Raw genomic sequence first — 17,385 nt, forward strand, 5'->3', positions numbered from 1 at the left:
CAGTGAATCAGGGGAGAGCGCGAACGCAGTCCCCCACTACCAGAAATTATGCAATCGAGATTCCCACATTTGGGGAATTCGCACAGGTCAGCACAGCCGGAGTGCAATGGCCGAGCCTCGCCATGGGTGAACCACCTTCATGATCATGGTGTCTCCCTTGCCAGGTAAGTATGAGTTGTACACATCAGACTGAGGGGAGTCACTCACACACACTCCACTCTGGAGGACGGTGCTGATATTATGTATCAAAACTAATCAACTGATCCACAGTCTGTGACATGTGCTCAACCACATTTTGTTCCCCCTGCTGTTAAAAGAATCACAAAAAGCATGCTATTTCTCTTGAGAAGGTTACATTGAGTTTATTTTATTTTCCCATGATGCAATGCTGCATGGCCATACAGAAGCCAAACATATTTCATCTACACAAACTCTGAAAAATGAGCAACAGCCCAAGAGCAAACTGAAAAATGTTCAAACTAAAGCATGCCAGGAATCAGAGGTTGTTTGATCCACATAAAATGGGAGAAAAACAATGAAAAAACAGTACACAGAGCACATGGTCCTTTTGTCCTGGTCAAAAGCTTCTTGTTTTCCCACTGGTAGTGGCATCTAACACTGCCCCCCACTACTGCCACCTACAGCTTCGGAGTATAAACTAGTTGATATTTACAAAAGAGGTTACCATCTTATCTGCCAAAATACCAAACTGAACTTCATGGCCAACCTGTTTCAGAGACCCATTTATTGAGAGAGGAAGTAGCAGGGTTAATGAGTATTGTGAAAGACTTAAGGTCCTTGCACATGGGGGACATTTTTTTCTTCGTGCAGGTGATTAATTTGCCGTCAACAATATTTTTCTAAACTATATGCAGTCCATGGTTTCCGCTAAAAAACTGGTGCCCTGGTCTGATGACCACAGTTCACCACCGTATCATTTCCCACAGCTACACATCACAGATATAGTGCAAAATGTTTGCTGTCAGAAGTGGGATTCGAACCCACGCCTCCAGAGGAGACTGCGACCTGAACGCAGCGCCTTAGACCGCTCGGCCATCCTGACTTAGACTACAATGCTCATCAGTAATGACTTTTCAGATAACTAACCACCTCTAAAGTCCACTACTTGAATAGTCTCAAATATAAAAAACAATAACAATCTAACAACACTTTTACGATCCCATCTCACTTGTGAACTCACTTCACAAAAACAAATGGAGCTCTAGCAGTACCTAGTGGAGAATCAAGGGAGGGATCAGCCGAGCAGCCGGCTGACCCTGTTTACATAAAAAAAAATGACCCAAAAAAAGCGACAGTTCACACAACTTTAACACGACATGCATATATTATACATCAACAGAGATGGGCGAAAATACATCATAAAGTATTTTGATACAAATTACAAATACTTGCTCAAAAAATGTATCACAATACAAATACAAAATACTGGTCTGAAAAAGTATTTGAGATACAAATACGTATTTTGAAAATACATAAAAATACATTTTATAAAAACCGATAAAGAGCTGCAACAATTAGTCAATTCATCAATTCCCTAGATATCTGACATCATAACAGTATCCCTGGAGATGATGTGCCATGGCTGCAGTTATGGCCGGCTCCACGGGCTCCCAAAATCATGACTGACAGACAGACACCGCCCACCCACCTTGGTGCCATCGTGCAAATGTGCGACATCGGCTCATACTACATCAGAGTTGCTCGAGTGACATCACTGATGACATCACAACTGCCTGAGTGACAGTTGGGCAAACAGTTGCTTGAGTGACATCACTGATGACATCACAATTGATCAAGTGACATCACTGATGACATCACTGATGACATCACAATCATGCCACACACACTGCCACCCACTTTTCCAATTTTAATTAAGAAGATAATTAGTTGTGTCTTTCTAATATGACACACTGGTTTGAATATGCAGTAAACCGTTTAATTTGCAAATAGGCCAGTGCATGCAATATCTAATCATCAATTTATATTAGTAATTTATCTCTGGGGGAATTTCCACCAATACAAGGCTTCATACTAGACGTAGAAGTGATGTGAAGTCTGACTCAAGACCCACCGTACTCTGCCTCTGATTTGTGGTTGAGTTTGTTCTGAGGGTAAGCCAATCAGAGGTAGAGTAGAAGTGACATGTCAAAACATTTTTCTCCACAGTTTAAACCTGTGTCAATGGTAAGAATGTGTCAATTTGAGAATAAAATGACATAAAATTAAAGAAAAAAGTATTTTATGTATTTAAAATACACAAAATACAAGGTCTGAAAGTATCTTGATACAAATGACATCTTATTTTTCTCGGTCCAGCCAAATACAAATTACAAAATACACAAATGTATTTGAAATAGGTATTTGAAATACATGTATTTAAAATACTGCCCATCTCTGTACATCAAACTCTTGAGCTAATTCTGCTCTCATTCAGAATGTCAAAATATAAGCGATGTGATGTAGCTATAGTTTTTGAGATATTAACATTTGTTTTGCACAACAGGGGGTTTTCAAAGTGGGAGGCGGGCCTCCCCAGGGGGGCTCCAAACAGTTTCAGGGGAGGCTCAGTGAATGGCAGTGAAAAAATGTTCAGCAATATTATGTCCGCATGTACACCATTCTGTCAAGTTTTTAGATTATTTTCCAAATGCATTCATTGCCCAATATTTGAGATTTTCTCTCGAAATGAAAATGTAGCATTTTGGAAATAAAGCCATGTCCGAATTGGTGATTGAATGTAGAAAAAAACCTAAAACCGAATTTGCAAGTTACCCCAAGTCAACCCATAACATTAACAAGCTGGCAAGAATATGCATTGAGCAGAGAAAAACATCCGCAGCGCTTTCATTTGACTGACTGCATGGCGGTCAAGTTGTTAAATAAACACATTCATGGGGGATGGTAGCGTTAATAACTTTACTAGGCATGCCGTGACAAGCTAACCATAGCCTAGCCTCAACGCAAGAGGCTAACCTTAGCCAACGTAGTTGCTCCAGCACCAATAGTAGGCTACGTTATCGTTAGTGCAACCACTCCAAACATTGTAAAAATTCACATTTAAATTAGACGAGACATTAAACCACAGTCAATTTAACTTACCTGCGTCTCAGGTGCATCTCGATGGAGAAACATCGCCAAGGGGGAGCACGAGTTGAAAAACGAAGCGCCATGTTTCCTCCACGGATAAAGTTCCACACAATTTTCTCCAGGTGGTTTTCACTTAACCAAAATACAGCGTGTAAAGTTAACTCCAACTCCAAAACACTCTCCTCCCATGACAGCAATGGAAACGTGGCTTACTTGTGTTAAATGTTTCTGAATGATGTCGGATGCGTGCTTCTATCGAAGATCCCATCCATCCTAGCCACACCTGTTCATTTGCAGCCTCACGTGGCTTCGCCTGCGTAGACCATGCCCCAAAAGTTTTTTTACGCACCCCAAACGGCCTTGCACCAGGAGTTAAACGCACAATGTACTGTAGCGTTCCTGCTATTTGTCGGAATCAAGAGGCTTCTTGACTGTTGGTACAGGGCTTTTATTCTTGGCTTCACATACAGCTCCTAGCGGTAGCTTCCCTGCTAGCTCCACACACGACCAGTCAGCTCGCTCACATATCCAGACCGACTGACTCCTGCCACGAGACAGGATGCCTACTTCCCCCCAGGAACACACCCACACACATCAGTTCCTAGCTAAACACGGAAACACTTACACGTCAAACCCATGGTCAAACCCCGGATCGCTACAGTATAATAACTTCCAACAAAGTCATTCGTTTTCCCAAAACGCGATAGGGTTTCCTTCATCTAATTCTATTATTTGGCCATATCGCCAACTTCGCCAAGATAACGTTCTCAACAAGGCTTGTATGGATACGCAGGGGGTTACTGACGGTTAGTTGTCCAGGGACTGTGATAGTCGTATATTCGTAGTTGATGAATGGAAGGGAAGGCGAGGCGACGTATTACAAACTAGCTATAAACAGGATGTACCGGGGCAACCAAAAGAAAATAAACAAACTAAAGCAACTGAAACTTGCAATTGGAAAACGAACAAGTAACTTCACTAAAACACTAAAACAGTTGAAAAACCATTTCGGCTCTTGGTGTCCTGCATCATGCACTGAGTGCACCTGGCACTGAGGTCGACTTCACTATGGAATTATGAGGTTGGCCACATGGGGGCGCATATACACACACACACTCTAATCTGAGGATTAAAATGTATACTATCAATGATTAAAATAGATATTATTGGCTCCTACATACACCAGCCCCCATTGTTCAAAGTGTAAAAAAAGGGGAGGAATCTTGAAATCTTGGCTCAATTTGAGGCTTCAACTGAAGGCTTTTTATTTATTTATTTGTATTATTATTGTTGTTGTTGTTGTTTTGATTTATTGTTGTTGTTGTTATTATTATTATTAATAATAATTAATTGATTGTTATTGTTATCTTATTTTTTTAACTGAAGCCAAAGGCTAAAAAGTTAGCTCTCTGATGACGTTGACGTTACGCTGCACGTACAGGTCGGTCACGCAGGGCAGCCCTAAAAAGCTGCTAACTAGTACTACTGAATTGATTTGATGGTAACGTTACTTTGCGCCAGGCTAACCAAACAAGAGATCTGTATGGACATACTGTGTTGCAAAATACCGTCTTTTTTTCGGGGGTTGTAGCTTTTTGTGTAACCTGTAACGTTATTGCATTTCGCCTTTCTATATTTTGCTTGCTGCTGGATGGTGAGAAACCAGCTAACCTACTACCAATGAGGCTTGGGCAGCTGACATTAGTTATCGTTTAGCTAACGTTAGGTTCGGTAAAGGCATTGACCGCAGCTGATGTGAATTAAACTTCTCTCAGTTGAACAAGTACAACAAACGAACCGACAGACAACAGTCTGGACTGAGCAGCAGCGACTCGTTCAAAGGGCAATGTTGTCATTCATTGTCAGGTCAGCTTTGAAGAAAAGTAAGTGCCAACCAAGTTACCTTAACCTAATGTGCGCCTTTTAAGAAACTGTGCGCCCGAATTCACTGAATTGTCTTTGGTGTCTAACGTTAGATGTGTTGTTATCTTGCTGTGCAGTTGTTAGCTAACATTTAGCCTGCTCACTGACGACTTTGGTGTGTCGTTGAGGGGATGTTATTAGGTGAAAGGTCATGTGTGTCCAATGTTAGCATTTCATGCAGCCAAGTCTTCATTTTCAAGCTAGTTGACCACGTAATGTCGAGTTTTAATCTATGAGGCAAGTCATCTGTTTATCATGATCATTTATATCAACTTATTCTGGGTCACAGCAACTAGGCTGCACTTGGCTTGCTCTCCCAAACTGCTCTCCCACTCTGTAACGTCACAGCCAGGTATACGCTCGTCATAGTTGCAAGTGCTTTGGATATAAATAGTGCACCACAGTCATATATTAGAAAGGTTATGGCGTGCGAACGGTGCGATGATGTCACAAAGGCCATGCATGGTGAGTGTGTTCACAAACCTGTTTAATCCTAAACACAGTTGCCATGCCAGTCCAGTTAAAATCTAAATTTAAATTCATTTCATCCATCATTTCCACCGCTTCTGTCCTCCCCATCTCCCCATCTAAACGTGCACTTCTTGGTTTACGAAGCCTGAAATGAGTCGAGTAATTAATGATGGTCAGTTTTAGACATTTATGAAGTCCAAACATTTGCTGTTTACAGCTTCACTTTATTTTATAAATTTGTTGTTGTATTATATATTATTTATGTACTGCTTTTCTCTTTCATATCATGATAACAATAAAAAAAAATGTTTTTGCTGCTGGTCATTCTAGAAAATAAGCAATTTCAACCAGATCTCGAATACAAGCGGCTGAAATGGGTTTTCTCAGGAGGGTGGCCTCCATAGGGACCAGGTGAGAAGCTCAGTCATCCGTGAGGGACTCAGAGTAGAGCTGCTGCTCCTTTGTGTAGAAAGGAGCCAGTTGAGGTGGTTTGGGCATCTGGTAAGGATGCCACCTGGTCGCCTCCTAGGGAGGTGTTCCAGGCACATCCAGTGGGGAGGAGACCACGGGGCAGACCGAGGGCTATGTGGAGAGATCTCCACGCTGGCCTGGGAACGCCTCGGGATCCCCCAGTCAGAGCTGGCTAATGTGGCCAGGAAAAGGGAAGTTTGGGGTCCCCTGCTGGAACTGCTACATCTGCAAACCGATCCCAGATAAGCGGTTGAAGATGATGATAACGAAGAATCACTTTTGGTTGTGGTAACTTGTGATGGGCGTTAAATGATAAAAATACAGAAACAAATGTTAGTTGCAGCCCTAGTTGCTTGCAGTATTGGCAATAGAGGAAGGTTGTTCTATTATTGGACTCGTTTCTGTCGGATAAACTCATTCCACACGGTGCTGGAAAGCTTCTTCTCATCTGCCCCTCTCTCTGTGTCTCCTGTCAGACTGGGGTGTGTGGCTCCCGGGTCAGAGTGCGGTCAGAGCCATGTCGTCTCCAGGCGGTCCCACCCCGCCCTTCACAGCCCTGTGCGTCAGCCACCCGGCGGAGTCCATCACGCACGTCGAGCTGCACCGACCTGAGAAACGCAACGCCATGAACAGAGCTTTCTGGAGGTGGGATCAGAGTCACTTCCATCACCAAATTAATGAATAGGCCTAGTCTGCCGCTTGTGAGTCGACTAATGGGGATCCGCAATAAACAACACAACAGTACCCAAAGAGTTCCTCATCATCGTTAGTGTAATTTCATAGGAACCAGTGTTGGGGAAAGTTACTTAACCAGTGAGTTTATTTTATTTTTTATTTTGTTCTGATTTCCCCCATTTTCTCCCCAATTGTACTTGGCCAATTTCCACCTGCTGCTCCCCCCCCCCCCTGCCTACCTGGGGGAGCGCTTTTCCCTACATAATAAATTGACTAAAAACAGAAACAATCAATGTATGATGCGTTATACAACATTGATAAGAACATCTTGTTGTGACCAAGGAAGAGTTGAATAGATGTTTGATCCTGTGTCTCGGTTTGTCACCTGTTGCAGCATCACTCCATAAACTAGCCTGTCGCATCACCAGCCACTTAAGGGCTTTTCACACTACACTTAGCCGGGGTTAAGTCAGTCTCAGTCTGGGGCTAAGAGAGCGGTTAGCCCAGGGCTAAGAAAGCTTTCACACTTGCGCAATCCCACTCCAAAGTGGGCTAACGCCGACTTCAGCCCCGGCTAGCTGCTCTGGAGCAGGGTTATCCCTGACTTTCCATCGAAACACAGCAGGGCTAAAAGTTGCCAGTGTGAAACGGGGCTAAGTTAGCCTGGGGCTATCTCAGCCCTACTCTTAGCCCGGGGCTTAGGTAGCCCCGGGCTAAGAGCATGTAGTGTGAAAAGCCCTATTGTTTTGTTTCCCAGTGAGATGGTGGATTGCTTCAACCAGATAGCTGGAGACCCAGACTGCAGAGTGGTGGTCGTTTCTGGAGCCGGGAAGCTCTTCACCGCTGGTAGGTATCAGGCTGTTAAGTGTTTTTCAGCACACTGGTTTCCTCTTAATACAGTTTAGTTTATCTTCTGCTCCGTGCGTCTTCTGTCCAGGTATTGACCTGATGGACATGGCCAGCGACGTGATGCAGCCTGAGGGCGACGACATGGCCAGAAAGTCCTGGAACATGAGGAAAGTCATCACCAAATACCAGGAGACGTTCTCCGTTATAGAGAGGGTCAGTCACATAATAGAAGACAATATAAACAAATAAAAACAGTAATAGTAGATAAATAAGATCAGAATCAAATACAGAATATAGGTGTGCACTATGATGAATAAATTAATTGATGAATAACTACATTTCACCCAATTGGACCAATCACAGATATGATTATGAATATGTGCAAAACGGAAAATTGCTGTTTTAATTGTATTTTCTTATCCAACTGAACTTCTGTCATATCAGTACACCAGCATAGCAGAACCAGAATTACTCGGATCAACACTTTTGAGGTTCGGCTACGGCTACATAATAATTGTCGGCCATATAAGAAAGCCATGTGTTTGCTTCGTCAGGTTGGCTCTGTGTGTATGTTCTCACGTTCTGATCTTCTGTGGTGTTTCTCCCTGTAGTGTCCAAAGCCTGTGGTGGTGGCCATCCACGGAGCCTGTGTGGGAGGAGGTGAGACGTCTTCACACTGTGTGTTAGTAGTTCAGACCGCACGAAAAAACAACTTGGTTAACTAGTTGCTGGAAGTACGGCTGGGCGGTAATTCAATATTATAGTTTATCGTCTTTCAGTGGAATCATATGATATTGTGATTTTGTGATCCTCAATTCTGCTGTCTAAAGTGATTGATAACAAGCATATTTGATTTATAAATGGACAAAATGAGGTGTGGTAGGAATGTTATTAATTTCACTATTGTTTGACATCACACCTAATATTACCATTTGGTTCAATGGGATGAACAAGCATTTGATTAACTCGATTTTGCATACATGAGCCATATCGTGATACAGTAAACATCAATATTGGAAAAAATCCTTCTGATATTGATTTCAACCATATCGCCCAGTCCTAGCTGGAAGTCCATTCATTTTGTAAGAGCAGAGTGGAACTGGCTGAGCTTGACGACAGTTGCCTCGCTTGTTGTCTGCTGAAAACTGTTGGCTATACGTTTTGGGAAACCTCTCACATCAGCAGCCAATCAGGGACTGCGTTGCTACATATCCCGCCTATCACAGTTTTCCCTAACAGCATGAATGAGAGTACACACGTCACCTGCCATTGCCAAGACTAAGACTATACTGACATATCTGAACAGAGTTTTGTGTAGCGTACTTGAATCAGTAGAGAAAACAGCAGTGAATAGACTCAGTAAGCCCACATGTCATGTTCTGTCTCTGTGTTATTTCAGGTGTTGACCTGATCACAGCCTGTGACATTCGCCTGTGCACCCAAGACGCCTGGTTCCAGGTCAAGGTGGGTGTGGCTACAGTATAACTGCACACCTTTTAAGTAAAAAAAAAAATACTACAGCAGTCAAGAGTGGATGGAAAATCTAACTTTCACATCTTTAACATCACCAGAGCTTCTGTTTTGAAACACAGATAAAGGCGACATTTTGAAACATCTTAGTTTCATCCTGATTGGTGTTTTGTGTTGAAACGGCCAACTAACTTACGAATGAAAATGTTGGACTATGTCGTGTTGAAGGATACAGAGGAACAACCACCATGCAGTTCTGTGATAACATGTTGTCCTCTCTCTCACTGCCTGTCTTGTCTCCGTGACGTCCCAGGAGGTGGACATCGGTCTCGCAGCAGATGTTGGAACGCTACAGAGACTTCCCAAAGTCATCGGCAGCCGCAGGTGAACCGACAAGTGGAGGATGCCTGTTCTCTGGACTAGACGGATACGGGTGGAAATGTTGTGCATATCATTTGACACATATAAGCAGTAAGCACAGTGTTGTTGTAATGTGGGTTACCCTTCTTTCTCCAGTCTAGTGAATGAGCTGGCTCTGACAGCCAGGAAGATGTATGCAGATGAAGCCAAGAGCAGCGGATTGGTCAGGTAAGGGTGTGTGTTGAAGTCTTTGGATTGTGCATAAATAGCATCCTTTTTGTCGTTGCAGAGAGCAAAGTTATTATGATGGCTGTTAGTGTCTGTGTGTATCCATGTCGGGCCTGTGTTTATTAGAATTGTCCACAACTCATTGAATAGTAACATTTTTACTGCACTTGAGACACTTAACAATTTTTTGGTAATTTCTGTGCACCTTCAAAACATTTTTTTTTTGGTAATTTCTGTGCACCTTCAAAACACCCATTAGTGTTTTTGTTGGCAACGTTGATTCGAACATAGACCGAGTGATTCCTACAACTACCTATCATCTCTAAAATATTGAGGATCTTGTCTGCAAAAAAGAGTTTTAATTTGTCAATCAAGGACTTAAATCACCTACTGTATTTTACAACCACCATCCCTTTTCATGTTGTGCTCATTTTCAGAGCGTGACGTCTTATTTTTAAACGGTTGCTCTCTTACTGTGAGAACTCCTCATGTTCCCGCTGCAGCCGGGTGTTTGCTGACAAGGAGGCGATGATGGCCGGAGCTCTGGAGATGGCGGGGGAGATCGCAGGCCGCAGCCCTGTGGCCGTGCAGGGCACCAAGATCAACCTCATCTACTCCAGAGACCACAGTGTGGCGGAGGGGCTGGACTACATGGTGAGAGACTACAGCCGTGTAAAACCCCAAACCTAGGAAATCCAGGCAACATTCATGCTCATTTTCAGAATGAACCGCTTCACATTCAGTTAAACACGTTCACACCCGTTGTCCTGGGGCCAAATGTATAAACCATGTCTACACACGAAAAGTGACGGCCACTTCTCGCATACGGTAATTTCCCCCTAAAAACGATAATTTTGACCCTTCAACATTTCCAACACCGCCCATAAGTAGTACCGTAAATTCCGGACTATAAGACGCACCGGTCTATAAGCCGCACCTTCAAAGGTGACTATTTTTTTCTTCTATAAGCCGCACCGGTCTATAAGCCGCGGGTGTTTTGATGTTTAATTACCATATGAAAGGGTTCGTGCACAGAGAGGAATGTCGGGAAAGAGATCGCTGTTTGGGGAAGCTCCCATTTATTAACATTTCAACAAAACAAAAGTCAGGTCACTAATCCCCAGACAAAATCACACATTGTGGTATTTTTTGTTTTTTTTACAGTGCACACAGTGTCCGCGGTGTGGTGAAAAGAGGGCAAGAGAGGAAATTAAAACAGAAGTGGATTTATAGTTAGAAAGAGTGCTAAAGAAGAGAGAATTCCGTTTTTTATTTTTTTATTTTAGTTACTCACAGTACTATTGACCAGTCCAACTCAAAAGATATTCGGCAGTTTCACTTTGAGCTCTTGTTCCGCCGCTGGGCACACAGTGTCCGCGGTGTGGTGAAAAGAGGGCAAGAGAGGAAATTAAAACAGAAGTGGATTTATAGTTAGAAAGAGTGCTAAAGATAGTCCGGTCTGGTTATGACGAGTCTCGCTGGGTACAGTACGCCAAAGCGATATCCATTGACTCGATGATGCTGTTGTATGTTGCGCGTTTCTGTTGCACCAACGCGGAGAGGTCCTGCCCGGACGAAAAAGCGCGTACCCTCCCAGGTGAGGGGCTTCTTCCCCGCAGCCTGGAGGATGAGTTGACGGTCGGGCCAGCGGAGTAGGCAGATGAAGATGGCCCTCGGTGGCAGGCCGGGGTCTGGACGTGGCCGAGGCGCCCGGTGTGCCCTGTCCACCTCTGGTGGTTTCTCGCCTTCCTTCAGGTCCAGGATGTAACACAGGATTTTGCCACGAAAGCGTCCATGTCACCGATCTCAGCTCCTCTTTTACATTGATCAGGCGAATGTTATTTCTTTTACTCCTGCTTAGTGAGTGAGTGGATGGACTTCTGCACGTTTTCAAACTTGTTTTCAAGCTGCTCAAAACCTCTGAGCGATGTCGGACTTAATCGATAGTGTTTCACGGAGTAAAAGTTTAGCCCAAGCGTGTATCTCCAGCCTCCAGCAGGTGAGTCATTTCCTCATTCATGGCGTGATTGCTTCGTCTTTTTCTTTCTGCTTACCTGTGTTGTGTTATGTTATGTTATGTTATGTTGTTAAAAGAGGGCAAGAGAGGAAATTAAAACAGAAGTGGATTTATAGTTAGAAAGAGTGCTAAAAAAAGAGAGATTTTTTTTTTTTTTGGAAAAAATCCATAGATAAGACGCACCGTTATATAAGCCGCAGGGGGCAAAAAAGGCCAAAAAACGGGAAAAAAGCCGCGGCTTATAGTCCGGAATTTACGGTAAATACTTTGTGGGTGTAGTCTATGCTTATTTATTTATTTTACTTCAACATCATAACTCAACTTCATTCAGTGTAGAGTGGCAGAGAACATGCTTCTGACTGGAAAGTTGCTGGTTCAAATCCCAGACCTGGCTGTGTGGCTTGATTCAAAAATGTTCTGTCAACGTGCCTTTGAGCAAGGTGTGAGCCCCCGGGTGCTGCAGTGATGCTGCTCAGTGGTCAAAGTGAATCTGTAACTTGAGTGTGTGATGCTGAAAGAGCATGTATGCCCAGTCAAACCTACACGTTAAACATCAATATAGGGCAGGGGTGGCCAAACTACGGCCCGCGGGCCAATTGCGGCCCGCTGCCCGTTTTTAAGTGGCCCGCCATGAAAAAAAAAAAAAAAAAAAAAATGTTGCTAAAAACGTTTTTCCGTTTTTCTGTTTCAAAGTTTAAAACGGAAAACGAAAACGAAAACGGGGGAAAAAACGGAAAAACAAAAACATTAAGAAAAAGAAACTACAAAAAACAAAACGGATTCCCCCATTTCGTTTTTTCAATTTAAAACCATTGAAAATGGGTTATACTTGGACATGGTCTATTTATTAAAAAATATATATATATACTGAATTAATGTTTAATACTAATGTTATGTTAAATTATCTCTGTCTTAACCTGTTGGCACAGGAAAAGAAAATTTGATAACATACAGAAATACCCATTGTAATAGATGAGCGCATCAATAAACTATGTCATATATTTATTTAGGTAGAAATTCAATTTTTGATGGCACAAGGGTTTTCTGGTCCAATTTTTTTGCCGCGAAAACTGCCGCGCTTAATATTGTTTGGCCCGCGACTCCTTATATTTTTCTGTATGCGGCCCACAACCAAAAAAGTTTGGCCACCCCTGATATAGGGTGTGTGTATGAGGCTTGGCTGAAAGATTTCCATTTGTTGCCGATTTTATTTTGCAAGTGATTTGACCCCCGGCCCTGAACTGCAGCTGTGCCTTACCCTCTCTTGTCCAGGCCACGTGGAACATGAGCATGCTGCAGACGGATGACCTGATGAAGTCTGCTCAGGCCTCCATGGAGAAGAAGAGTCCCAAGACCATCGCCTTCTCCAAACTCTAAACATCATCCTCTATCTCTCTCCTGTAGCCCTGCATGCAGGGCGGACGTATCTCCGCAAGCGTAAGTCGTAGAGACTCACGGATGGCGTCGTTGGATTCGGGGTGAAAAAATACATATAGTCCTTAAAAGGCATCGGGATCTGGCCTTCCATTTCCCAGAAAATGTAAACATTTCTCTGATTGGATAGTGGGAGGTCGACGGCAAATTTTTATTCAATCAGAGAAACGTGTGTTTGTGCCTTTGTTTTTTGTGAAGCCACTCACACTTTTGTACATCTTTAAATGACTATCATGAATGTTTTTTGTCTAATAAATTAACTCCTATAAAAGCAACAACGCATTTGTCAATTGCGTTACTTTTGTTTTGTGCCTGTCCTAGACATGACTCTGCTGCTCCAAAGATCCAGTCTCCAATATAAAACCTTAATGCAAAAACAACAGACCGGCTTAAAATCACTTAAATATGCTTTAATGTAACAATTTTAACTTAAATTTACAAAACATGTAAAACAACAAAACATGTAAAACAATAATACACATTCAAAGTCACTGATGCATCTGCTTGGCTCGAAGCTTCTGTAAAGTTTTCTGCAAAGAGATAGTAAAGATTCTTGTTTATCAACTCAAACTTAACAGAATAGACTTAAAGCATTACAAGTTTACACTGTCTCCTGCTCCTTAAGAAGATGGTCTAAAAAAGAAACGAAAGGCATTGCATGCAATAAATTCATCCTCAAAGTACTCCACAAGATCCATTTTGAGTAGAGCTAGATTATCGAAGATTTATCCTAACCTCTGATATTTGTGACAGATGCTCTCAAGCACCAGCAGACTTGACTCATATGTTCTGGTCATGGCCGAGCTTGGTGGAATACTGGAGGTCTTTCTTTGCTCTTTTATCAGAAATACTAGAACTGAAATTGGACCCATCACCTCAGATTGCTATCTTTGGTATCCCTGAGGAAGGGATTACGAGATCTAATGTCATTTCTGAAACTGGAAAACCTCAAATTTGTGGTCCGTGGCTCAGCTGAGAAGTTCTACAAACATTGGCAGCCTCTCATCTCTCACGTTGAAAAAATGCAAACTATCACAATGGACTAGTGTTTAAAGCATGACTGATCTATTTGTGTGTTGTTTTTTTATCTACTCAGTTGACATTGTTGTTAGTTATTTTATTAGTAGGGAAGGGGGGGGGGGTCTACTGTATTAAAAGAATAAGAAAAAAGTATGACTCATAACACTGTTCACCTTGCAACTTGTGAAATTAAATTTGTTTATAAAAAGAAACAAAAAATAATAACCACAAAATACATTTTCCGACTCCAATGCTTTTACCTTGTGGAACTCCTTGGCCTTCAGTCTGTTGTTGGCGTTTGCCTCCTGCCTGCTCCTCCTCTCCTTCTGCTGCTTCACCTCCTCCAGCTGCTCATACAACCTGCACACACATGAGCAACAAACACACCGTTTACATGGACAGCAATACAACCATTCCAAGTCTTATTCTAAATCACATCAATATTCCAAATAAACTGTTTACATGTTGCTTACAGAACTATTCTATTCATACTGCCAATCGCATCGCAGTCTGATAACAGCCACAAAGGAGAATCACTGGGGAGACAGACAGATTAGTGTCTTAAAGCAGTTGGACTGCCACTTGTGTTGCAAAGAGCTGCACTGTGCTTGGAAATGTATGGTAGTACAGGCAGACAGATTCTGACCACAACACCGTCTTTGGGTAGCAGAGGTGGGCTAACGTTCCAGGCAGCGGTACCTGTGGGTTCTCTGGTGCATCTCACAAACGTCCTGCTTCCTCTGCTCTGGTGTACAGATCTTCAGCTCGCCAACCTTCTTCAGCCGGGAGTCACTCACTGAGTGAAAAAAAAAAAAAAAAAAAAGGATTATTAGCAGTATTACAATTTAAAATGCATTTATTGTATATTTATTGAATATTGTATATTTATTGAAGTGGCTCAGCTGTGCACTGTAAATATTAAATCATCTAACCCTAACCCTATCTACTTTAGGTTTGATATCATATGGTGAAAATAAATAAAACCTAAACTAAAACCCTGGGGAAAAACACACTTGGGTCTTAAAAAGGACCAGCGCACCCAAAAAATAAATGACCAGATAAACCAGATAAAATCAGTGCGCTGTAATCCGAAGATGGAAATATTGTTATTGTATTATTGAGAAACAGGTGACACTAGATAGATTGGCTGAATGCCTGCTGTAGCAAACACAAACTCTGAAATGAGTATTATTACAGAGCTGTATTTTTTTTTAATGTCTTCCTGAGGAGCTGCCCCCCAGACTCGAGTAGTCAAATGCAGGAAATTCGTTCAAAAATAATGGAAAATAATCAGTTACATTACCGTACTTTTATATTGTGATACTTGGATTACGTTACTGATTACAATGTTTAACAGGTAATTAATAATTGTATCGGTACATTTTTAAAGTAACTCTCCCAAAATGTAGCTGCTCATGGCACTGATAGTGCTTTCAGACAGACACGGTTCTGGTTCTGGCTCCGGCTCCGTTCTGGAGTCTCAGAACCTTGGTGCTTTCTGGCGAACCAGCCCATGTTCACACCAGTTTAAGCGGAACCAAAGTGGGAGGACATTATTCAGTAGTCCTTCAGTTTTTTAAGTTTATTAATTATTTGGTCTGGCGTTCGAGTGAACCCAGCCTTGGCCATCTCTTCCGCAAGTTCGGCATACGACTTGCTCTTTCTTGTACTGCTTTCTAGCTTTTCTTGAGATTCGGTAGATGCCCAAATCGCCACTAAACATTTGGTTTCCTCAGGAGACCACTGCAAATTATTTTTCTCCATGTTGTCACTGCCTTCTTCTCCTTCCTGCTCATTTTCACAGCCTAGAATGAGAAACGCCCACTGATGATGTCACGGTTCCCAAGGAAAAAACAACTATTTTTTGGTTCCGCTGAGAACCAACTTTTCAGGTTCCGAACCAATAATTGTTTCGGTCTGAACGCGCCGGCCGGTTCAAATTTGGGTTCGGGAACTGGAACCGGCACGGAGCCCTGCCGGTGTGAAAGCCCTATGTAAGGGGTTTTGGATCGAACTGACCAACAAACAGCATCTCGTTAAGTTACCTGGAGGGGGAAGTTGGGTCTTTTTCTCTTTGGAGCTTCCTGCAGTGACAAAGTGTGCCCCCTCAGTGGTTTGGTCCTCAGACTGCTCTCTCTTTGGCTTGGCCTTCAGCTGAGGTTCTGACTTGGTCTTGGCTTTACAGCTGATGGGCCGAGGTTCCTCAGCTTTAGACAGTCGTTGGGCCTCAGATGGGCCCTGCACCTCAGCCTGGGTCTTGGCTGCAGCTCTTTTGGTCTTGATTTGCTCCGCCCTGCTGGACGATTTCTGGAGCAGAGCGCTGCGCTTCTGCTCGAAGGCTTCCTGCAGACCTCCGCTGGGAACCCACTCAAACTGCAGAAGGGTCGCTGGATACGAAGGGAGGCAAAGACAGGGAGAATCAGGTACGAGTTTACAATGCTCCCTGTGAAAAGTCACATGATCTTGGGAGAGTTTGGAGATAACAATTCCCATTGATTTTTCATGGGATATTGTAGTTCTGCTAGCTGTTCCAGATCACATCACATGGAATCAGTCCGAAGTGAATTTTCCCAAATTAAGTAAATCTCACCCATACAATATGGGACTCTAAATCAGCTAAAGAAACACTCAACGCAACATAAGTCATTATTTCTCAATTAAACAGAATCAAGACTTCAGTCAACTGTTGTGATCTTACCTGCATGTGTTTGGGTGCTCTCTTTTAAAGCTGTATCAGTGTCCTCTGGGAACAATGTGGAGTCCAACTCCTAGAAAACAACACTCATCTGGTCAGTTATGCCCCTGCGAAAGTTTGTTTTAATTCGCCTTTTCTAATTGGTTTCAGATAGCATTTTTACTCAGCATTCCACATTATGCACTCCTAAACGTTATCCCTTTCATTCCTTTGCCAGTATTCACACATTTTGCTGCTGTGTAACTTTTCATGTAATTTACCAGGTGTTAAAAAAGTCCTAGCTATTCTGATCTGTCTTTGGAACAAAATAACTTGCCACCAACTAGGGTCACAGGATAATCACCTGTGCCTTCTTGCCTTCCTCCATCATCTCATCTGGACGCTCCTCTTCCTCAGTGATGGTGTCGTCCTGGTCGTGCAGGGTGGAGTCTGTCAGGCTCAGCAGTGTTATCTCCGACTGCTCCAGGATCCCCTTCTCCCCGGCCGCGTCCTGACAGGCAGGAAAACACTTCAACTACACAACTCAGCACTCTAACCCATCTATTCCCAACTAGACTGAATGGCAGTCCTTGTCATAAATGTTGATCCGCATTTTCCTACTCTTTTGAAACTATTTTTTTTTAAACACTTACCTGCAACTCAAGGCAACATATTTAGTAAAAAG

At 42.8% G+C, this 17,385-nt stretch overlaps 2 protein-coding genes across 2 annotated transcripts in view; one reads left to right on the top strand and one right to left on the bottom strand.

Moving 5' to 3' along the window:
- Positions 1-4,576: 4,576 nt before the first annotated feature.
- ech1 (enoyl CoA hydratase 1, peroxisomal) lies at positions 4,577-13,299 on the top strand. Its single transcript, XM_083637773.1, has 10 exons — positions 4,577-4,991; positions 6,450-6,618; positions 7,406-7,494; positions 7,586-7,710; positions 8,109-8,157; positions 8,897-8,961; positions 9,281-9,351; positions 9,484-9,555; positions 10,059-10,209; positions 12,845-13,299. Exons 1-10 carry the CDS (start codon positions 4,955-4,957, stop codon positions 12,947-12,949), a joined length of 933 nt encoding a protein of 310 aa, XP_083493899.1. The 5' UTR covers positions 4,577-4,954; the 3' UTR covers positions 12,950-13,299.
- A 129-nt stretch (positions 13,300-13,428) lies between these two features.
- Positions 13,429-17,385, bottom strand: part of cep295 (centrosomal protein 295) — a gene marked incomplete at its 5' end in the record, with an annotated part of 35,676 nt that continues 31,719 nt past the window's right edge. Inside the window, 6 exons of the mRNA XM_083636800.1 lie at positions 13,429-13,536; positions 14,287-14,386; positions 14,726-14,822; positions 16,072-16,413; positions 16,725-16,794; positions 17,065-17,211. Of these exons, the coding sequence (XP_083492926.1) occupies positions 13,495-13,536; positions 14,287-14,386; positions 14,726-14,822; positions 16,072-16,413; positions 16,725-16,794; positions 17,065-17,211 (798 nt within the window). The 3' untranslated portion in view covers positions 13,429-13,494. The remainder of the gene's footprint in view (positions 13,537-14,286; positions 14,387-14,725; positions 14,823-16,071; positions 16,414-16,724; positions 16,795-17,064; positions 17,212-17,385) is intronic.

Source organism: Poromitra crassiceps (genome assembly GCF_964638095.1).
Source record: "Poromitra crassiceps genome assembly, chromosome: 5".
NCBI lineage: Eukaryota > Metazoa > Chordata > Actinopteri > Beryciformes > Melamphaidae > Poromitra > Poromitra crassiceps.